Source organism: Physcomitrium patens, chromosome 6 (assembly GCF_059467195.1).
Source record: "Physcomitrium patens ecotype Gransden chromosome 6, ASM5946719v1, whole genome shotgun sequence".
NCBI classification, from domain to species: domain Eukaryota; kingdom Viridiplantae; phylum Streptophyta; class Bryopsida; order Funariales; family Funariaceae; genus Physcomitrium; species Physcomitrium patens.
In genome coordinates, this window is record NC_143415.1 from 13,180,977 (window position 1) to 13,202,926 (window position 21,950).

At 37.7% G+C, this 21,950-nt stretch overlaps 2 protein-coding genes and 1 pseudogene across 21 annotated transcripts; all 3 read right to left on the bottom strand.

Moving 5' to 3' along the window:
* Window positions 1-2,975: 2,975 nt before the first annotated feature.
* LOC112283634 (E3 ubiquitin-protein ligase BRE1-like 2) lies at window positions 2,976-11,875 on the bottom strand. Of its 14 annotated transcripts, none has more exons than XM_073534699.2 (21): window positions 11,666-11,875; window positions 10,294-10,457; window positions 9,906-10,067; window positions 9,463-9,544; window positions 9,014-9,265; window positions 8,601-8,777; window positions 8,238-8,443; window positions 7,942-8,025; window positions 7,692-7,811; window positions 7,395-7,581; window positions 7,026-7,186; window positions 6,599-6,670; window positions 6,300-6,376; window positions 5,922-6,116; window positions 5,428-5,500; window positions 5,134-5,220; window positions 4,710-4,847; window positions 4,208-4,410; window positions 3,869-4,034; window positions 3,493-3,714; window positions 2,976-3,323 (listed from the first exon to the last, which is right to left on the bottom strand). In XM_073534699.2, exons 2-20 carry the CDS (start codon window positions 10,360-10,362, stop codon window positions 3,583-3,585), a joined length of 2,643 nt encoding a protein of 880 aa, XP_073390800.1. In that variant the 5' UTR covers window positions 10,363-10,457; window positions 11,666-11,875; the 3' UTR covers window positions 2,976-3,323; window positions 3,493-3,582. The 14 variants fall into 14 exon arrangements, with proteins under 14 accessions (XP_073390800.1, XP_090107453.1, XP_090107456.1 ...); XM_090251327.1 differs by having other exon boundaries at window positions 11,585-11,875; XM_090251330.1 differs by having other exon boundaries at window positions 9,014-9,290; window positions 11,585-11,875.
* Window positions 11,876-14,290: 2,415 nt separating this feature from the next.
* LOC112283271 (1-acyl-sn-glycerol-3-phosphate acyltransferase PLS1-like) lies at window positions 14,291-17,850 on the bottom strand (annotated as a pseudogene). Its single transcript, XR_012217624.2, has 11 exons — window positions 17,416-17,850; window positions 17,067-17,189; window positions 16,868-16,907; window positions 16,673-16,746; window positions 16,402-16,539; window positions 16,126-16,284; window positions 15,699-15,824; window positions 15,470-15,562; window positions 15,284-15,370; window positions 14,919-15,044; window positions 14,291-14,595 (listed from the first exon to the last, which is right to left on the bottom strand). The product of XR_012217624.2 is annotated as a 1-acyl-sn-glycerol-3-phosphate acyltransferase PLS1-like (transcript).
* A 1,398-nt stretch (window positions 17,851-19,248) lies between these two features.
* On the bottom strand, window positions 19,249-21,739 carry LOC112283252 (cytochrome b-c1 complex subunit 7-2, mitochondrial). Of its 6 annotated transcripts, none has more exons than XR_016503372.1 (6): window positions 21,589-21,739; window positions 21,301-21,458; window positions 20,690-20,737; window positions 20,504-20,573; window positions 20,085-20,140; window positions 19,249-19,728 (listed from the first exon to the last, which is right to left on the bottom strand). XR_016503372.1 is itself a non-coding variant. In XM_090251332.1 (5 exons), the coding sequence occupies exons 1-4, from the start codon at window positions 21,686-21,688 to the stop codon at window positions 20,505-20,507; spliced, it is 375 nt and encodes a 124-aa protein (XP_090107458.1). In that variant the 5' UTR covers window positions 21,689-21,739; the 3' UTR covers window positions 19,905-20,140; window position 20,504. The 6 variants fall into 6 exon arrangements, 3 of the variants coding, with proteins under 3 accessions (XP_090107458.1, XP_024377497.1, XP_024377496.1); XR_016503370.1 differs by lacking the exon at window positions 19,249-19,728 and adding an exon at window positions 19,863-19,979; XR_016503371.1 differs by lacking the exon at window positions 19,249-19,728 and adding an exon at window positions 19,863-19,990.
* Window positions 21,740-21,950: the final 211 nt, after the last annotated feature.

Genomic DNA, 21,950 nt, shown 5'->3' on the forward strand with positions numbered 1-21,950 from the left:
AATACAAATTACATCATGTTTTTCATAAATAGATTAAAAATTTACCAAAAAAGCCTTTAGATTATATAATATTAGATCTCATTGTTCAAAAAAAGAAAAAAATTATGATAATGGTGAATTTGAAAGAAGTATATCAATGAATCTAACTTGTGATTTTAAAGTTGAATAGTTTTGGAATTTTAGTTCAATTACAAGTTCTACTTGATTAATAAATCTTCAAAACTTGGATCTTGTGCCATCAAACTTCTTGAGCAGTATAATCCTTGATTCTCTAACATTGGAAGGATGTTCTACAATAAGAAAAGAGACGTGATTTAGTGCAGATGTTGAAGCAATTACAATCATCTCTATATCTTTGCTTCTTGCGATTTTTATTGATCCTTGAGGTAGTAAATTGAATTGATGCATCACAAGTATTAACTCCCTCAATCTCTCTTGCATTTGTGCTATTGTACTCTTCATTTCAAGATGTCTAATATGTTATTTTTATTATTATTGTTTTTTATGATTTATTATATATATATATATATATATATATATATATTAAAAAAATATATTATAAAAAATAATTTAAAGGAAAAAAAACTTAAACTATAATTTAAAGAATATTTAATTTAATTCTTAATATTATAAAATTACAAGAATTTACCTTGTATAAGATTAAAAGTTAGCCTTGTACAAGATTAAGTATTAAATGTGTAAACATCCACTCTTAGACTTGGCTTGGAATATGTATATATGTGATATCCTTACAATTATCATTCAAATTATTTTGTAGTATTGTTTGCATTATCTAAGTTGACGTCAATTATACTTATTATTAAGTGCTAGTAATTGAATGAATGAGTGAAGAAAGGATTTGGTTTAGCTAAGTTAAGTAAGTAAGTAAGGGAGTCAATATTGTTCAATTATAGAAGGAATTCAAATTTGAAATTATACGCCATAAAAGACTTTATTTTATTATTATTTATTGAAGTAACTTGCTTGTAATTGCAACAAACACAAATTGCTTGCTTGTTGAGATAGTACCTTATTTATAGAGCTCTTTCTTTTGCAACACACTTAGATTTTGAAGTACAATTGCTAAGCTTTGCCTAATAGGAGTGTATGTTCCATTCTTAGTTGCTTGGTAAGTTATGTGATAGCTAAATTAGTACAAATAAAAAGACACTCTTTATATCTCTTTATACAAGAACATAAATAGTCATGGCATCAAAATCTACACCATGGGATGCTTGTAAATGTATTTGAATTATTGCAATGTATTAGAATTTTGATGTTATTCAAGTTAGATTCTAGTACTAGTCAAAATTGATATTGGTCGTTGATTATTAGTTGTAAAAGGAGTTGTTGCCAAATGAGTTTAAAGAGATGGTTTTGGACCAATTGGTGCTGATGGTAATGAGTAAGTTGCCAAACAAACACAACATGATGTATTTCAAGGCTTGACCATTGGAGGAGGGGCTACTTGCTACAAGAGATCGATTAATCTTGATTGCACTAGATTGAAGGTATTGCCTTTGCTAAATCTTAATGATCTTTTGAATCTAGGTTTACATTCAATTTTTCAAAAAATGACAACTTCAAAATTTCTAAACTTCATTAGCATCCACATCTTTATAAACTTTTTGACTTTTTATCCTTAATCTTATCATGCATTTAGTTTCACAATGCAATGTAAAGAAAACTATTATTAGATTGTATTATACCTTGTTATAGACGTAAACTTTGATCGTAAAACAAGCATTGAATGCATTTAATTTCACAATGCAATGTAAAGACAACTATTATTAGATTATGTTGTACCTTGTTAAAGACATAAACTTTGATCATAAAACAAGAATTGAATTGACAACCATGTTTTACAATTTGATATTGTGTTTGAATCTAATATTGTTGTTCTATTTATTGGATGAAGTACTCTGATCATGGTTCATGGTTGAATGTGACAACACAATGCATTAGTACAAAGCCATTCATCATCTAGACAAGGTCAAACTTTTGAACTATAATTATTCACATGAATTATTCCATAGATGTAGTAATATAAATTCATGTAGAAAGCTGATCAATCTGGTGATTTCTTTCGATCTACGTATTACTACAACAGCACTCCAAAATATTTTGGGTGAAATTAAACATTGTCTAAATAACCTATTCTTGCAAAGCTGATGTGTGCATGGAAGAGAACACATAAGCAAACAAGTGAAGGATGAGTTTTTGAACAAACAGCATACAAACATGAGGTGTAAGAGACTTTTGTTTGAGGTATCAATTAAAATGATGAAAGCCCTTGTAAAAAATCAGAGACTATTCTGTACATACCATCCACATGCAATACAAGACTTTGACCATTTGTAATCAAAATGCACATACAAGATGTAGTGGTTTTTATATGATAACAACTTTTGCATGCATTGTAACTTGTGCATTTTATTACATGTCATGACCAAAGTAAAACAAACAAAATAAACTGTGTAAGTTTTTTCTTTATAATTTTTTCAATAATTTTGTTATGTTGAACTTGGTGAATTAGCACATTACACACAAAACAGACTATAATCATGAGCACAAAGAAGGTATCGATACAACAGTTTTGATAAAATGGTAACTTAACAAAAAGCACTTGAGGTGAACTTTAATCTTGCTCTCACTGTTCAGTAATGATATTACTCCCTTACAAAAAAATTAGCATGATGAAGAGTTTTACTTGATCCATATGAATAGTTTGCATACTGTGTGCATGATTCATATTTCGGTTGCAATCTCACTTTTTCTTTTATCTTATTCCAATCTGTAAAATTTCGTCACTGTACATCACTGTCTACTGAGTTGGATTCCATAGAAAACTTACATTAAATACACCTTCATTTTCAATGCTGAGGAAAACCAGAGTCTCATGCAACCAGCATTGAGTGATGGTTGGGAATCTCACTCCAGCTTTGGTCATACTCATCGTATTCAGTCACAATCTGTAAGTTAAATGTGATTCGTGTTTATGAAGCTAAAAAAACATCCTCATCACACACTCGTCACCAACACAAGGATCGTCCTGTTCTAATGCTTTACCATAACCAATGAACTATTCAACCCAGCACTCAAAACTATTGCACACAATGTCACATGTTTCATGAATACACCTGCTCCAAATGCCACACTTTCCGTTGCCAAATACTCCACAAATACTGATACACCTTCCCCTACCTCGGATGCGAGTGTCTCCTATGATACATCATGACATGAAGTCGCATGCTGCAGGCTCATCACCGACGACGCCCTTGCTCCAACAAGGCAACTGCCCTAACACTACCATGAAGCAAACCCTACACAGCTCAACATGCTTTCCAATGAGAAGAGGTGCACATGTTCTTGACTCCACGACAACCAGTTTGGATTACAGCCAAGTCACAACGTACCCAAAGTCAATTGCACATCTTACTCAATTCCAATATAAGCGACACGACAAACATTCAATGCAACACTGCTGCTTACTCTGTTACAGCGAAAGGGATGGAGCCTCGAAGTTCATCACCGGGCCACAATGTTCACCTCATCAGACCAGGCCACCTCGCAGCAAGCACGTCAAATATACACAACTCGCACGTCATTCTGTCCAAACGGAATCCCACACCCAGGACACTTCCGGTGCCGAAGTTCGAGGTTCCGTTGAATGCAAGGACTACAGAATAGATGGTAGCACTTGGTAATAACCACCTGTCTCCACAATGGTCCACCGATCAGTACAACACAAACTGCCCGCCCAACGCCGTTTACAACATCGAGTGACTGCCTGATGAGCACTACACGTGCACGTGTTTGCACTTGCCAACGATGTCCTGCTCGAACTACAAGCAAATTAGAGGAGTACCTCCTTGGATCGATCCTGACACACACTGCATTTCAATATGGCCTCGTAGTTCCTGATTTCTTCGCGTAATCGGTCTACCGTAGGTCCGCTATCGTGAGGAGTTTGCAGGCGTGTTATTTTCATATTCAGAACCTCCAACTCTTCTCGAGCTCTTCTTTTGTTGAACCTATGTCAAGCGGAACACATTAACCATAAGTATCTTCAGAATCTGCTTTAGGAAGTGAAAACAAGCTCGCATAATTTCATCCTGCCGTAGGGAATTTTGAAGAACTATTTGAAAACACGGTAATAAGCATAATCCACACGCAAAACTATGAAACCAGGAAAATCATTACTGACCTTTCCTTTTCTAATTGCAGGTTTACATTTAGGAAATTTTGACCACGCTCTTCCAACAATTTGTGAGCAGCATCAAGCGCTAACTTGACAGAAGACAACTGTTTCTCTGCTTCAACAGCCTTCCGTTTCGCACTTTCCATTGCTGACGATTGCTGCCGATTCTCGTCTGTTGCTTTCTCAAGATGAGCAATGAATGTACTAGCCTGCAGCAACCATTTCATCCAGCTTCATTATGAATATGAACTGTCAGTTGCAGATCGGTTAATCTTTGATCTATTGCAAAGATCACATTGATAAGAAATTGAATGAGCTTAAGAAGGGAAACATTAATCGACTAACAAAGCAGGAAGGTTGAACACAAACTAAACGCTCAAATTATAGAAACTGATTCATAAAGAGCTCAAAAAACCTGAATACTTCTGCACTCAAGAAACCCAACGATGCCTTCATTAATTCCAGTCCGACACTCGGTAACAAATCCACTAAATAATAAGGTGCATACTTGTTCTTCTAGATAAGTTATCCGCTGTTTGTGAAGATCAGCATCAGAATTTGCATGCTGCATATCGGCATCCAACACTTGCTTCTCGGCTTGTAGAGGAAACTGCAGCTGTCTCGCCTTGAGGCTCTCCGACATTAACTGGATTCAAACGTAAGAGCATCCACATCATTCTTCACACTGCTCAAAAGGACGTTATTTTTTAGTTCTTCACGGACCAGGAGAAACAGGCCAAAATGGAGGAGATTTAAAAGAAAGAATCTTAATGAAGTCCCGAGGCATCCTCTCGTAACATCAGAATAAACACCCAATGAAAAGAGCCGCAACGTCCGAAATTTTTTTAACAAAACATATCCACACACAGCTTAAGCCTTTGACATAACAATTCTTACAACTATACGTCCTATGGTGCAGCATAAAATCTCACCTGAGAATTGTACTCGTCGCGCTCTTTGATTTCTTGAAGTAGCCTCTGATTTTGAGTCTGCACGTCTTCGTACGCATGTAAAATAGCCTGCAACGTCGGGCAATAATTTATGAAGCATAGAACCCAAGCTGGAAACAAAGGAATACAACATTTTTGTGACAAGTTTAAGGAAGAACTGAGACTAGGCAGAACAAAAAAAACCTCCGATAATTGGACATAGTCAGGTTATTCAATCCAAAATCGTTGGTTACAAGAACTTAAAGATATTATAAAAAGAATGAGTTGAGAACGTACTTCTATTTCACTAATATATGGATCCCCTTCCTCTTTCTTGGCCTGCAGGGACTCCTTTAAATCTAGAGAAACCCTGCACCAAAGAAAGCAATAACTAAAAATCTAAAAACCAGATGCATTGGAAGTTGCACTGTTCTGAAGAGAGAAAGGCTGCAAGAGAAAGACTAACACATTATCCACAGAATATGTGAATATAAAGTATTACGAAACCTCCTGAACAACATTTGGTGTGATTATCAGTTTCAAACAGAAAATACAGGAAGTACAAGGATATCCCACGCGGACGACCATTGGTGATGCTATACATACGTAAATTGCTGCAGGTTAAGATATCTGAGTTTTCCCAGGTCGTAAATTTAAATTATACAACATAACTGAGGGCTTAGACTGAATATATTCAACACGTATAACTAAACATGATAGTTCTGTGAGTCTTTCGTATAGACTCGGAAAAATTCAACCACGACAGTAAGGTCATGAGTTGATGGTTATACCTGTACGAAGCTTGTAGACTCTGCCGCAGCTCTGCAATCTCAGCTTCCACTGCAGCAAGCTTCTGTTGACATGCTGCCTCTGCTTCATTTGCATTTTTTACGCGAAGTTCTAGATTGTGTTCGTCCAGGGCCAATTGCAATCGTCCCATTTCTGCCTGAGCTCTACACTCTTCCTGCTGTAACTTCCTCATTTCACTGCCAAAACAGTCCAGTTAATTTAGTTGCCTGGGCAGTTCACCAGGGTCAAGGTGGTTAGATATTTTTGAGAGAAAAGTCCACAACTAATATAAGATATAAGTCTGTTCGTATGTAGCAGCTTTCCATTACACATTGACTAAACTATGACATCTAATTCTCACAAGTGATCAAAACATTCACCTTGAATCATTTGACTCCTTGTTATACATATCGAAGATAAGCTTCAGTTCTTTCTCACTACCTCGCAAAACCCTGAACTGCAAGTTACAAACAGATATTCTCTTGCCTTTTCATCATTTCAAAGTAGTAACTGAAAAGAACGTAAAAATACAAAGTGCAGAATATAATTCCGGCATGACAGCAAACACAATCGAATCTCTGACAGGATGAAGTAAGAAAAGGAAAAAGGGAAAATGTAAAACTAGTCTTCCTCTCCACAACAAGATGGCCATCAATGAGCTCCAGGACGACAAAGCTACCTCATTTTGAAGTGAATTGATTTCCGAAACTTTGCGGGCATACTGGTCAGATAGAAGCCGAGTTTCCACTGTCTACAAACGAACAAGATCAAAATTAGACTGCACTTAATAACAGCAAGTTATAAGGTGATATGTGGATTTTTACAGACAAACAAACAAAATAAAATAGAACATAAACAAAAACCAACTGCCTATGAAAGCTGAGAGTAGTATCTAGACAATTGCAAGATGTGGCAAGCGGCATTATGATCAAAACCCATTTCATAATTAGAAGCCACTAGATTACCAGCTGCATGTATGCATGCGCATGCAACGCAGGTGAAAGATCATCTCTGCAACATCCAACAAATAATATACCAACAGTATGATAGATTCAAAAAACTACCGTACTTCTTTTCGCAGATGTGTCACAAAAGTGTTTGCTTACTTTCCTATCAATGATTGCACGTAAAGAATGAAGCTCTGCTCGCAGAGAAAAGACAGCTGAGCCTGCTTCTTTATACTCGAATAGTTGTGCTTGCATCATACTCATGTCTTTATGAAGACTGGTAATCACTTTCTCAAGATCAGCTACTGACTCTTTTCTTCCTACAAAATCGAATCAGACATCAAGGAGAGCCTAAAAAGACTAGATCGATGCGTATATTTTACAACATTTGCTCGCCAATATCAAGAGACTAAATAGTCGTAAGATCATTTCAATGTATACAAAAAATTCTCAAACGACTTTAGATACCCAGGTTTTCAGGGAGAGAGCATGATCTTACACACATTGCAAGACCTCGACAACACACACCTGAAGCATGAGTAGCGCCTTCAACTCTTAGACGCAAAGAATCACAATCAGACATGCACTGCCGTAACTTTAATTCCAAAGCTGCCGCCCGATCATCTGAGGTGGTGCTAGCCTTTTGAGCTGCATCACCAGCTTCAGTTTTCAATGCAATCTCTTTCTCGCGACGTAAAAGAGAGACATGCTCACCCTACACATAGAGAGATTTACGATCAGTCACGAGTCAATTGGATTATAATTCACTGACCTAACTCAAACTCGAAAAATGAGCAGTAGGATTACCAAGTGGAAACTACACACCTGTAATTGGTCCACCATAGCCCGATACCTCTCAACTTCACTCCTCAGATGTTGAACTTGCTCGGTTAGTGACTGATATTGTCGAGAAGACACAATGCGCTCTTGGTCATCCAGTTCGTTCTGTTCATCAAGAACGGACAAAGTCAATAAAAATCAATGATGTATATAGCCAGGCAACAATTACACGTATTAATTCAACATAATCCCCAAACCTAACCAAAACTTGAGAAAGAATCGTTGCAAAACCAACCTGCATGTGTTGAAATTTTTTAATAACATCCAAATGATTCTGCAAAGCTTCTTGAAGCTCCATGAGCCTTCGAGCTGCCAAAGTCTGCAAGCTCCAATAGCACGTTGGTGAAATTCTTGCAAACATGATTATACACATGCACAACCACATCGACTCCCTGCAACATACAAATCTACAAGCAACATGAGGATTCAATGTTAATAATACGTTTAGTCTACCACAGGTGTTTGCCTGCGCAAATACTCTTTGCTTGAAAGAATTTACAAAACGGCATGTGCCACAGGAGCATTCAATACCTTGACCTCTTCCAAGTCTGCTTCCAGTTGACAACATTCTTTCGAAACTTTTTCTTGTGATGCACCTCCATCTCCAAATTCAAATTTATTACTAGTTAAAGTGGCACTAGGTGTAGGCGGACCAGATAAAATCACATTTTCAGAACGTAGCGCAGCCAACTGGTGCCTAACACCCTCTAGATCAGCACAAGCTTCCTCGAGTTCGTCTGCAATGTAAATACCGTAAGTATTTAATAAAAATCTTGCAGCAATTCCTGTCTGTAATAGCAGATGAGGAACGTCACATATTTATGTGTATTCCATAGTGTTCAAACATTTGTAATGCTGAAAAATGTTAAAGAAGATAAAAAAGCCAAAATGCACCTTTTAATCGTTTGAGCTCAGCTCGATCCTTCGCTTGAAAATCATGACAAGTTCCAAGCTCAGCTGAGAGTTCTCGGTGCTTTAAATGAAATCCATCCACAAGACTGCGCAATTTCTTTGTTTCAGCATATAGCTCCTCATCTTCCTTTACAAGCGGAAGAAGGTTCACTGCTAAGCCTGCAAAACACACCTCGTGCCTAAAATTAGCAACAGAATTGGCAGCCAATTATATGCGTTAACAAATCACATCTACAAGTAGATTGATTAGAGGATACACTCTCGTGGAAAGAATCACGATCGATATGAGAAACATACCCAGTAGAACAAATTTTCATATCTTTATATGTAAAAGTTGTGATGCCCGTGCTAATGACAACATTTTGACAGTGTCCCCATTTGTGTAAATTTCTCACCATTGGAAGCAATCCCATTCAGGAAAGTGCTCAAAAGCTCTTCATTTCGAACTTGCTCATAATCAATGCTTTGCACAAGAAGTTTCAAGATTTCAGCGGTAGACGTCTGTTGACTGCAGAGTCCAGACTTAACGAAGTCGTTGCTTCCATTGGTTGTGGAACTTCCGGTAGCTCCGTTATCGAGAAACCGTTGGAGAAAAGTTTGCTCAGAAGAAACTGAGGAGTTGTTCCGATCTATCAACGCCAAGCAGTCTGAAATCACCACAACCTCAAAATACTGCATTCAAACAGAGCTTTCACCTGGAATCAGAATAATAGTAAAGACCTTGTATTTTAATTAATGAGTAGCCAACACGATATAATCAAAACTATAAACTCCACACGAATCATACGATAGAGATTCATAACATCACATAATAAAATGAAATCACAATATGACTCAAACGCACCATTAGAGGCAGGTTCCAGTAAATAAGTTCCATTAGATGAGGAACTGTATCGCACTGTAAGCGACTCCAAATCATCCACAACCTAAAGGGGAACAAAGAAACAAAAATTTAGAAGAGCCTCCTCACGTTGGAAAAGCTCTAAATGGTTTAATGTGCTTCACAATTTAATCTTGATTTACATTGCAGCTTGAGATAGATTAGTTGCACTGAGAGATTTTGCAACAACAAAAGTAACATCATTATTTTATTTTTAGAAATAATAAATAAAGAATTTCAAGGACAAACTCTGATCGCTTTACTCTGCGGCATAGTAGCAGTAATCACATGTGCCCCAGAGGAGTTGATAAAGATGACGCTTTCTACCTTCTTAACTGTCAATTTCCGACAATCCTCATATGTGACTAACTGGACCAGTGTACCTCAGTGGGTGACTTGAATCTAACCTGATTCCAAACCCGACTGACTTTTGAGAGATTGTCATCAAATGAGGCCTGGTTGCTAAGAAGTTGATTCAGTTTGCCCTCCAAAACATTTATTTCATTGCGCTGAACATAGAGCTGCTGGGCAAGCTTATGATTTTGAAACTGCAACATTTGGGCATCCACCTGCATTTCCACCAATCATCCGTCAATTGCAAATTGACCCCAATGCTTTAAACACGTTCTATATACTTCTCCGAAAGGTACAGGATTTCAGTACGCGAATTCCCATTATCTTGTCTAATTCAAGGCGTGGTATCTGAAACGCGAAACAGAAGACGCAAAGAAAACACAGAAAAGGGAAACGTACTTTCTTCTCTTCAGATGAGGGTGTATGAGGTTGTTTCTTAACTGGGGGTGACGCCAGATGATCTTTGTTAAGGTGGCGTCGTTTACGGTCAGGTTCTTCTGTGCTTCCCATTATTTCTCGACCTGGGATAGAGAGTGCATTAACCGGAGTTACAAATTCCAGTCATCCTCTCGCAGTCCCAATGTCTGTAAAAAACAACACATAAACTGCAGATTTGTCTGAGTACATTTGTATTAGAATCAGATTACTAAAAAAGTATAAACTTTACTCGACTCTCGAGAGATTGCTGTACAGAACCTTCGGCACAGAAAAAGAACACGAGCTACTTTAGAGCTGGTAGCGAAATATTTTATAAAGAGGAACCTTTCGACACTTCCGCAAAGTGAACGTCTAAAGACAAAACTATCAGCTAAGAATCTATGAACAGCTTGTAAAATCCTGAGATTTTAAAGTTCCTGCTTACGACAACTGGATACTTAAAGTAGTCGAAAGCTTCCGCTTGCTGATTTTTCTACCTCACTCCACTTGCACTGTAAGTCAACCCTAGGCTAGAGAACATGGAACTTAGACATTCATGAATTTACACAAGACTTCAACAAATCAGCAAATAAGCATCAATCCCCTACGTACAAGTATTGCAATAACCACTGAAAATGAGATTGCTGCAAGGGAAGATCCCTGCAAATGTGATCAATAACGTAAGAATCCGAGCTTGTGCAAATATATTATCTCAAAACCCAGCGATGTCAGGTTACAGACCAAGATACCGAAGCACCAGCAAACTGTTTATATAAGGGGTTTTCTTCGATCACCTTGCCCAAACCCTAAATTCACTTCACAGGAAAATTCTACGGCAGACGATTGCGATGCTTCGTACAACTATCCAAATCTGATTCAAGCGAGCTTTTCAACTTTCAGCTCCACATCTTGGACTCGAAACCAGTGGAAACCGGAATCAAGAATGCAGAGCCCAACCATTTCGAGCCTATATTACAGTACGCGCTCGTAAATTTACGCCCATGATTCAAGGAAGAACTTCAAATATTTCGTCCTTACTTCCAGCGACAACCAAAAATGCCCAACACGCTAGCAAGTTACAACACCAACTCGAGCGCAAGTACTGCCGAAAACCTTGACATGGTTCACAATTGCTCTCAAACCAAAAATACTCCCTACAACATCTACAGCCATTTTCATGACAAACGACGTTTCCTGCTAACTGTTTTCACATATCACAGACACGGCGCTCTCTCTCCCGCTCGTACTCACGCTCACTGACACATATACACATCACAAAACCATGACCTGTACACAAAACTCTTCACACACACACCTCCATGATCCACGTATCGTCACTTCCTTCTCTAAACAAACCAATAGCCACCGCAGCGAGGAAGCAATGAAGCCCAAATACCTGAACCTCCTCTCCCAGATTGGTACCCTACAGTTTGATGAAAACAAAATCGTGACTCTACATTTGTTCTGCGCAAACAAATGTAGAGTCACCCTGGAATTTATGAGGTGGCCATTCTGTACGATGGCAAAAGAGTGAATTGAAGGAGAGAAGACAACGTGAAACAAAACAACAAAACATAACAAACAAACAAAAAATCAATTGCTTAAAAAAAAAAAAAATGGGGGGCACGGAGAGATGGAGCTCCTGTAAATCTCAGTCTTCCTCGGACAAGTCGGCTCTGTGCGTGGCAGATGTGTGCATGCTTTCCATAGCCAGCAGGGACATCGATCTCCGCCACAACCAGGATTTCCTTCTTTTGTTTTCTGATTTTTCTCTCTGTAAAGGAGGTTATTTTGTTTTCAAGTAATGCGTTTTACAAAGATTTATGTTTCTCGAATTCATATTAATTTTAAATTCTTTTCTTTTCTTTTTTACTTGTGATTTTAGAATTAGAAATACAAATCCGGAAGGAAAGCAAGCACCACAACAAAAAAATAAATAAAACAAAAAGTAAGGAACATGGAAAAGTGAACCAGCTGAGAAAGATTAGGTGAAAGATTAGTCTAGTGCTTTGAATCATTGGTTTTCTTGAGGAGTATGGCTTATTAGGTCCTAATACTTTGCATACAATTGAACAAACAAATTCTATGCCTCATTAAATGTCCTTGAGGATGAATACTAAACATGTTTTCAGAACTATAATCTTACATATGCTTTAGTATTTTATTTTTGCTAATTGGCAATGCTAAAAAAAAAAATTAATTATACAAATATTAAAACAAAAAGAAAATGTTCTTGTCTTATGTCTCTTTCACTTTAAAATTGTATAATGAAGGATTCTTTATGTTTTCAATTGTAGTTGCTCTAATAAACCTGTTTAATTTATTACATGAATAAATTCAAATTAGAATCCTAATATTTTTTCATGCTGTAGAAAGAGGAATCTAAAAGATTTTATGATGAGTTTTAAAAAAATATGATCTTAGAATTTTTATATATATATATATATATATATATATATATAAGATATTATCAAGGATATATTTCAACAATGAAAAATTAATTTAATCAAGATATACTATTTTTATTAATAATTATTATAGTTTATTATTTTCATTATATTTTCTAAGTATACGTTTTATATGGAATATTAAATGAAACAATGGATCTCCAATTCTTAAACTATGCTATTGTTTTATATTTATAAAAAGATGGATAATACTATTATATTTTAAAATAAAAACCATTGTCTTTTTAGTGCTTGATTTATTATATTAAAATATTCATATTATCTTCCAAAATATTTTATAAAACTTAAAATGTATACTATTTAGATTAAAGATCTTTTTTCAACTATTATGTCTTTGATTTTATCTTTAAGTTTTGTTTTAATATACAAAGTAAAACTATCATTTGATCATCTAATTTATAATTTTTATTAGAATTATTAATTTAGAATATTATACTAATTGCATAGTTGATTGGCTAGTAAATTATTCAAGTTGACATTATATGTCACTATAAAAAGAGAATGAAGACTTATAATTTAATAAATCTAAGGTTTGAACTTTCATATTTAGTTTAAGTAGATCTAAAATCCAATATGTTAGAAAGTCCTCTTCAAATTTGGATTTGATTTACAAAGAGCTTGTTGATCACCTTAAATTATTACTAGATTATTAGATTTTTTTTCAAATATTGATGCATCCATGACATTATTCTAACTTCTAAAGACAAGTTTTACAAAAAGGGGCGATTACATATTAAAAAAGTCCAAGACATGCAAATTATATTTGCCACATACTTTGATCTTTGTTCTCTTTGAGGGTGGTTTCAACCATTGATAAAAGTTCTATACTACGGCCAAAAGACCACCCTATTATATGATTATTATCAAGGCCTTCTTAACTTTCTTCAAATAAAACATTTTGAACACCTTTAAGAGTGGTTTTTACTTATAGTATTTCCAAACATTGAAAATCTCTTCTAAAGTCACGATACCAAACACATTATATCTTGTTATTAATTCAAGGAAGAATATGTTGTTCATAAGGGTCTTCATTTCTATTATATCATCTTGAAGGCTATGACAATTTCAATAGCTTATTTAGTAATTAAGCAAAAGATAACTCTTAAGATGAATTTGTTATGTGTTGATTCTTCATCTCTTTAATTCTACAAATTTAAAGAAACTACAAATAATGATATGCTAAGTTAGAATACATTCATATATTCTATCATTGGACAAAATATATAAATGGAAGATTCACATATCAACCTATTCATATGTTCTTTTATTGGGTTAATAAGAAACTACCTCCAAATTAAGTACCAAAGAGAATAAATATTTATAACATATATTCATCTACATAAAAAAATTGTATAGATCTAATTTTTTTCAATTTACCCACTTAAATTGGTATTGATATTGGTAGCCAAGGAAATGAAGATAGCCTAGAGATAGTTTGAAGGGAAATACAATATTTTAAAACATTACAACAAGTGTAATATAATTAAACAAGAAAAATAAAGCCATGCCAACATGTTAGCTAAACCAAGACAAAAAGCAAGACCATTTAAATATTACATGTAAAAATTACCGCACTTTTAAATACATGTTAAATACATGTGAAATACTCGTACACAGCAGTGGGTGGATTCACAAAATATTTTCCCAACTCTTTGCTATTGTTTCTAAAATTTCTAAAGATGGTTGCTCTTGAATGCTGGCTGCAAATTGACACAAGCACGACTAACTGGAAGCTTGTATTAAAGTAGAAACATCAGTCCTTCTTATGGCCATTATCAAAATAAGCTGCCTGTTTCTGCTTGACTCTCCTTGCTGTAGGATCTGAACTTCTTTCTGACTGTGATGACATTATAAGAACCTGAAAAGCAACAAGCGAATCAGTTCCATCAAACTTCTTGATAACTCGATCATTTGCACTCAAGAATAGCCAAGCTGCAGCAGTAAGCAATCACCATAATTAAGAGAAAAGCGTTCACTTCTCTTGCTACTAAATCCAGAGAAAATTTTCAGTAACCCAAACGATGACAGAGAAGAAAGTAAAAAAGTGCATGAGTATTTGAAAGTTCATTAGCATATGCATCTTAAGTTGTTGACTTGCGAATGCGGATGCAAACAATTTCTTCCAAATTCGTCTGGAGAGATTTAATAAACAAATTGCTTAAGACATCAGAAAAGATAAACCTGAACACATAGCATAACGACCACGAGGACTCCGACCACCCAAGCGATTCCCTTCCACGTGGAAAATATCGGTCTAAGCATCCACCATGCTGCAGCTAGCAAAGTAATTGCCCAGGAAATCACAAACTGCACATCATCACCAACACAAACTCTCAGCACCCAACGTGTAGAATGAGACAGAGAATATATGCTTACTCACTAGAGCTACAGAAGGGTGACAAGTGCGAGAGACATTCAAGGTTGAGAGTTTGAATTATGTTTTAAAAGAGAGTTGGAAAAGACTTTACTTATCCACTTAAATGTGACGCAGTTAACAGTGCACATGGTCCAAATCATCTTTACTGAGTAGGAGTCATTCAACTCACAATAAGAGGTTTTAAAGGCCGTTCAATCGGAATATACAAATCCTCTCCAAACGTATTTTCTTTCTCATGCTGCTCCAGCCGATCATCCTGCACAATAGAACAGAACAATTACATGTGTTAGAAAGCACTTGCCAATACGAATTCTTCCGTAAGAACGTTGGGCATGTGACAGATTTCGAGTGCAACCTTGATTTCGAATGCATCATGGCACCATTTGGAGATTTCATTGGCCTCTTGAGGCAGATCAGACATAGGAACCCACCTCACGTGGACATGAACCTGTCCAAGTAACCAAAGAGTAAGCACTTCCTGATGTAAAGCAAATACATCAGGAAAAAGAATGTACAATAAAATTAGCTGCAAATGAAGGTAAACGTATGCAACGTGAGACTCAAACATACAGATTGTGCTTTACCACGGATGGTTGCCCTCTGAAAATTCGGACCATGGTGGGACTAGGCAGCTCTTTAGATACAGCAACAGTCATGTCATAAACTGCTGGTACAAACTCACGCAAGTTCTCCACAGCTGATACGAACCCCTAGAAGACAAAAACCGTAGTCAAAAATCAATGTGAACGCAAATACCATTAATTGCAAATCATAGTTTCATGAAACAAGACCTTTTCCGGATGGAAGCGTGCATATAAACTCATGGGTAAACAGTGCTCCTAAGAGTCTAGTGTACATCTCAAAATCAAATGCAGAATCAAGATTTTCTGCTAAAAAACTTACGTTATACAAGTAATAACATGTCAAAACAATACTTAGAAAAAAGTTGACAAGTTCTGGTCCACTTGTTGCAACTAATATCAAGAATCAAAAATGCATGTACCAACTCACCTTTGTGCGAGGAACAAGCACATGTCTTGGAACACGTAGCCCTGCCTCAGTTGCATATTTACGTGCGGCTTCAAGCTTGGCCTTAGTAAACCGAGTACCTTCTGCAAAAAGAGCCACTCACAAGGTCCTTGGGAAGCCCTTCAGGCTTGAATAACCATTCTGCGCACACACCAAGACAGACATGTTTCAAAAGTGCAATACGTAATTGAAGCTTACATCTTAAAACCTAACAGGTACAGAATAACAATCAATTAAATTCGCGTGAGGAATCAATACCTTCAAAACTTTCTCGTCTTTGGTCCAATTTCTTGACAAAAACACATACTCCGAGAACCACATAGACCAGCCAATTACCGGAAGAAATTTGGTAGACTTCTTCATGACAGCTCGAGTCCCACCTAAACACCCCAATCTCTGCACCACCATAAAACACCCCCTTTTTTAGCATAAGCAAAACTAGAACGGCGGACGTGTTCCAAGTGATACTATACCAAGATAGAACTTTTACAAGAGATTTCTGAGACAAGTTGGAAGCAAAAAAACAAACCTGAGCAATAATCCACCCCACGAGCCAATCAATGTCGCTGCGATGGTTGCTAATCACTAACGCGCGCTCCTTCCCTGCAGAACACAGGAAACTAAACCTATTTTTCCAATTATCAAGCATGCAGCACATCCCGAAACACATCAAAACTGCACTCAAAACAATACCAAAACACATCATATAAATTGGGTAACTCACCTAAGTGCTCCGACGTCTCCCTTGGCGTGTAAACCTTCACCTGAAACAAAACAAATATTAGAGAAATAAACAAAATACAATTAAAAGCTCCACAAGTACTCAATCAGGACCTGCTGATCCTGCCCAGATCTTCAATTTCTCACAACAGCGATGTCAGATTCCCGATAAGCACAAAGAGATATCCGCCCAATCTGCCTACCTTCACTCCTGCCCACCAGTCCAGCAGCCATACGAGCTCCGACCACAACGCCTCCATCATAATCATGTTGACTACTCTATATGCCCTCCTCGAAAATGGCAAAATGAACAACACTGAGATCACCTGCAGTAAGACCGACAACCAGGGCATCCATTACAACGCCCGCTGCGCTAAAAAGAAGTGAAAAAAAAAAAAAAAAAAAAAAAAAAAAGAGACAACCCAACAACAACAACAGCAACAACAAGAAGAAGCTCATAGAATGCTTCAAAAACTTTACAGCTTCGAGAAACAACGGCAATAAAACTCCATCGAGACGATAGAAAGCAATTACAAACGCTTCCGCCCTAACCTGAAGGCCATTGATAAATAAGCCGGAGAAGATGAACATGAGTCCCAGAGGAAGAGCGATTAAGGAGCCCCCGCCCTCCATAGCTCGCAAACTGAAGTATGCTACGCAATGGAAGCTATCTAACTTCTCATGAAAAAGGACTTGGGAATTACGAGCAGTCAATGGAAGACAGCCCAAAGCCATCACGCAACGCAATGCCCGCATCCCCGCACGGAACCAGGCCGATGCCCAGCTCATTGAACGTCGAGGGACACGGACCTGTCGCTTTGATGGGCAATGAAACCGAGGTGGAAACTGGCACCACTCCACATGACACACACTCCCTGTAAATACCCACGCACTGGTTCAATTCCTCAAGGATTGTGCACCGCTACGTGTTGGTAAAACACACCATCATCATCAATAAAAAAAAAACAACAAACACATGTTACTTCTCAATAGTGAAGGGAAACTCGAACGTGATCAAGCATGTTCAGAAGCACGTTTTAGGTTAGTATTTGGGGATGTCCTGTTCATGCTGATTTGGACCCATATTTGTATAAATCTATTTCTGCACATGCCTGTGTGATTTTATTAAACGTATGTGAGAACGTCTAGTGTTTTGTACAGTTTCATTAAAATGACTGCTGACCAAATTTTGGTTGATGGGTAAAGCTGACTTTGAAACAATCTTCTAAAACTAGTTCAACAGATAATATAGTATTTCTGAAGGGATTTATGTGAGCATTATTTTCAACAACATGTTTAACCATCTTAGCCTGTGATATTGGTGGAAGAGGTAGCATGACCTGGCGCATGAGTGTTCTCATAGTTTTCAGCTGTTGACGAGGCTAAATCACTTACAAAGGTGTTGCTTTCACATGCAACAGAGCCTGTGCAAACATCACCGTTTTGGTCTGACAATATTATTGTCAATGGCAGCAGGCAGTTCATTTGCAGGCGAAAACAGCACACAGAGAGATCGTAATTCGCATTATGCTTAACAATGAAGCTACTTAATACAGCTTGGTACTCGTTGTTCCGAAAATCTCAGAAAGAGGAGTACTTGTTACCTTTTTACAAAAACAGTTAAATTCTGGCAGTTGTGCTTCAAAAATCACATCATTTGACCAAGTCTCGAAACTTAAGCTGACAAAAAGCGACGTTCATGAGCTGAGCTCTATCTTTCTCTCAGGTCTTGTGGTCATCTGAAGATAAGATAACGTGAAGTAACCACTGAGTTGTGTGACATTGTGCTGTGAAGAAGAATGAACGTTGAGCTTCATGGATGATGCCCATATGCTTACGAAATTGCCAACTCACCCCCAGACCATTGACGTTGCACATTCGGTGTGCTCATGGATGACCTAACCATATCAAAGCTTGAATTTAACACACATATATGGAGTTTCCAAATGGCATTAATTGAATCGCCTGAACTAAACTAATGCAGTTGACATAAAGTTTTACAGGAGGATCTAGTTCGTGGTTCTGGGAATCTCCAGGAGTCCAGATTTTTTTTTATTCGAAGCAATCTTCTCGCACGCAAGCAAAGTTTCCTCAAGAGAGATGTCACCAGGTTGTCAGGATTACACCTAATCAACCTAGAATGTGACACACATCAAAGTTCAGAGTGGGTGCATACTAGTTCATTGGAAGGGAATAGATCAATGGGAATTCTTTTGCTGAATACATGTGATTTAATTCTTTTCAGTGCATTGCTCTTGCAAAGACAATCTTCACCGCTCTGGACATTCCAAAATTCTATTGATATTGAGGATTTAAAAGTGGCCAAAGCGTGAATTAAAATGCATTGTGATCACTTGCCACTTCAAGAAAGAAGCATTAAGATATTTTAAAGAATCGATCTTCTCTTCTACTGAGAACAATACATCTTACTGCGAATTTCCATGTAAAAGGTTCTCTTGCATTTTAAGATGCTATATTGGTTGACCTCCTATGCTGATGTCTTCTACTAATCCACATATAATCCTAAGAAACGGCGATTGGTCCTAAGTGGTAACAACACTGCATAGAATAGTTTCTAGGACGACCGCACAGGTTGTTTTCAAGGTAAAATATTCACATATTTTATCTTTCATGAGATCCTTCGGAGCCTTCAGCAGAAATCAGTTACCGAAGTGGTGGAAAGTCTCAAATAGCTTAAGGTTTAAAGGAGATCCGAAGTTTACTGTGCACTTGTGGCACTTTCGCAAGTTGTAGGCTTACAGTTTATGTGTAAACTTTCGTTCGTGAGCGAAAAAAAGCCAGTCATTCTGGTGCATGACTCTCGAAAATTGGCAAGGATTTGTTCTCTCTTCCTGAAAGCAGATACTGTTTGGAATCAGCAGAGCACCATGTGGTCAGTCTTAGACGAGGTACTTTGCGTAGCAACATTGATCTATTGTGGTAAGGACAAGGGCAACAGCAGTAGTGAAGGCAGAATCGGGGGTGGAATTGGAGGCGGATGTGGAAGTGAACAATGAGGTCCAAACAGAGGAAGGCCAATCTTTCTGAAGTAACTCGTTTCAGAGTTATAAAGCCTTCTTTTGATTGTGAGCCTCTGCTATACTCACCTACTGAATCTGAGAAACAGCTGGAGCGTCAATGTGGTTAGAATCCTGAATTAGAGCAATGTTCATGTTTCTTAAATAGCACTACGGCGAGAAGAATTGCAAAATTGGGCTTACAAATTCATGCTGTTGCACTTCAGAGACAAAGATGAGTTTCGCAAGTTTTAGTTAACCTGTGCAAGTAATGGTCAAGTTTCGTTAAGAGAATATACAACGGAGAACCCTCAAACATGGTTACACACCGTTAAGACATGGCAGTAACATTATCGAATGAAAAAGAAAGTTTTCTTGAAGGTGAAACCAATTTGATTCAAAACTGCATTTTTGCTTATAATATGGAGTCAATCTTAATGAATAATGTAAGAAGGAGCTCGACAGGTATAACCACTGCTGATATCCAAAACTTGAAGAACAACTGAGAAACATTGAGAGCAATTAGTTTTACTTTCCTACAAGGATGGTCAAAAAATGCCACCCTGAACCTACGCAAAATCTGAAGAAACTCTGTCAAACAGAATGAAGATATTCTTTCATGCCTCAAGGTAAAGAACGTGTGTAGGGCAAGTCGGATCCCAATTCTGCGTGTTCCCTTCGTTCTTCCTTGACCTACAACAAGAACAAGAACAAAACAAACTGAGCTAAGATTATACAAATATAAGCAAACCAAATATGGACAGCCAAAACATCGTGTAACTTTAATCCGTGATATAGCGACAACTCACCAGCTGCAGAGCATCTTGCAAATAGGGCTCGTACGGAGTTTGCTTTGCCTGCAACAAGACAGGTGGACGATATTAGCGAAATTTAATGAAAAATCAGAGATATAAATCACAAAACTAGACTGAATCCCAGTGCCATCAATTTTAATACATGAATCAACACGCGTCAGGAACATGCGTCCGGTGGACGAGCGGACACTGCCACTTGGAGGTCCTCTGCTGCACCAGGTTAAACACTGCTGCATGGATTTTGTAAGTCTAAACAATAGCAGACATTTAGTGGACTAGAAGCAACCACATAAGTAAACTAATTTCAAGGCGGAAAAAGCTATTATGAACACTGGTGATGTTACTGGGTTTAACGTGAATGAACTAGCACTTGCAAAATAATAGCACAATGCAAGTTCAAGAATGCGGAAGGTGAAGTAGGTTAATAAGTACAATTCCAGATAGTATGTTAGTAAATAGCCATCTACCTAAAAGCAACTGAAGAAAAATATTCCCCTGGAGATCAAACAGACTCGAACATTTCCACATACTGCACCAAACGATATTTCCCAAGCCAAACGCTTCCTAATTAATCAAAATACGATGCAACTGAAATGGCGCCAAACCTGCAATTCCTTAGGCAAGTATTGGTGCTTCATCGAGTAGTCCATCGCCCGTTTCAGACGCTGATTCCGCAAGTCGACCTCTTCCTGAGGCAGCCGGCTCAAGGCCTCCTTGATGTCTAGATCATACAAGTCGTCATACAAGTCATCGTACCGCAGACCTTCGTCATCGATTTCCCCAAACAGAATAACATCACAGATCAGAAAAGGTAACCGAAACAAACAAAAATTCGACTCAAATCGCCGAGACTGACGAAGGAACCAGAATTCAGGTTACATCTTGAAACTGACCATATTTCTTGAGCTCCTTGGCAACAGCAGCCTGGTAACGGCGAGACGCCCAATTCCAAATAGGGTCGAAGGCCTTCTGCAAAGCCTGCTTGGCAGCCATGGCTTCGATTGGACACCCTCACGTGCTGCGTGGATTGCAGGATCGGTGCACACTGCAAGAAACCACCGAAGTTCAAGCAGCAAGAGAGTTTTGTCCAGAGGAAGGAGAGAAAGCGATGAACCAGCACACCGCTCCTATGGAGGGTCCCAAATCGAGGTCCCGGTCCACGTAGGATTGGCCCTCATGCCTCGACCGACGGATGTTGAATACTTCATCCATCGGGAAATTTTAAACCTAATACAATGTGAGCACACGCGAACGG

Coding starts and splice junctions, on each gene's coding strand:
- LOC112283634 (XM_024522622.3), bottom strand. CDS start 10,362: ATGGGAAGCACAGAAGAACCTGACCGTAAACGACGCCACCTTAACAAA. Junction 7,812..7,941: donor AAAAATTTCAACACATGCAG/GTTGGTTTTGCA, acceptor CTTGATGAACAG/AACGAACTGGATGACCAAGA. Junction 7,582..7,691: donor CTATGGTGGACCAATTACAG/GTGTGTAGTTTC, acceptor CTCTATGTGTAG/GGTGAGCATGTCTCTCTTTT.
- LOC112283252 (XM_090251332.1), bottom strand. CDS start 21,688: ATGGCTGCCAAGCAGGCTTTGCAGAAGGCCTTCGACCCTATTTGGAAT. Junction 21,459..21,588: donor CAAGGAGCTCAAGAAATATG/GTCAGTTTCAAG, acceptor TCGATGACGAAG/GTCTGCGGTACGATGACTTG. Junction 20,574..20,689: donor TGCAAGATGCTCTGCAGCTG/GTGAGTTGTCGC, acceptor TTCTTGTTGTAG/GTCAAGGAAGAACGAAGGGA.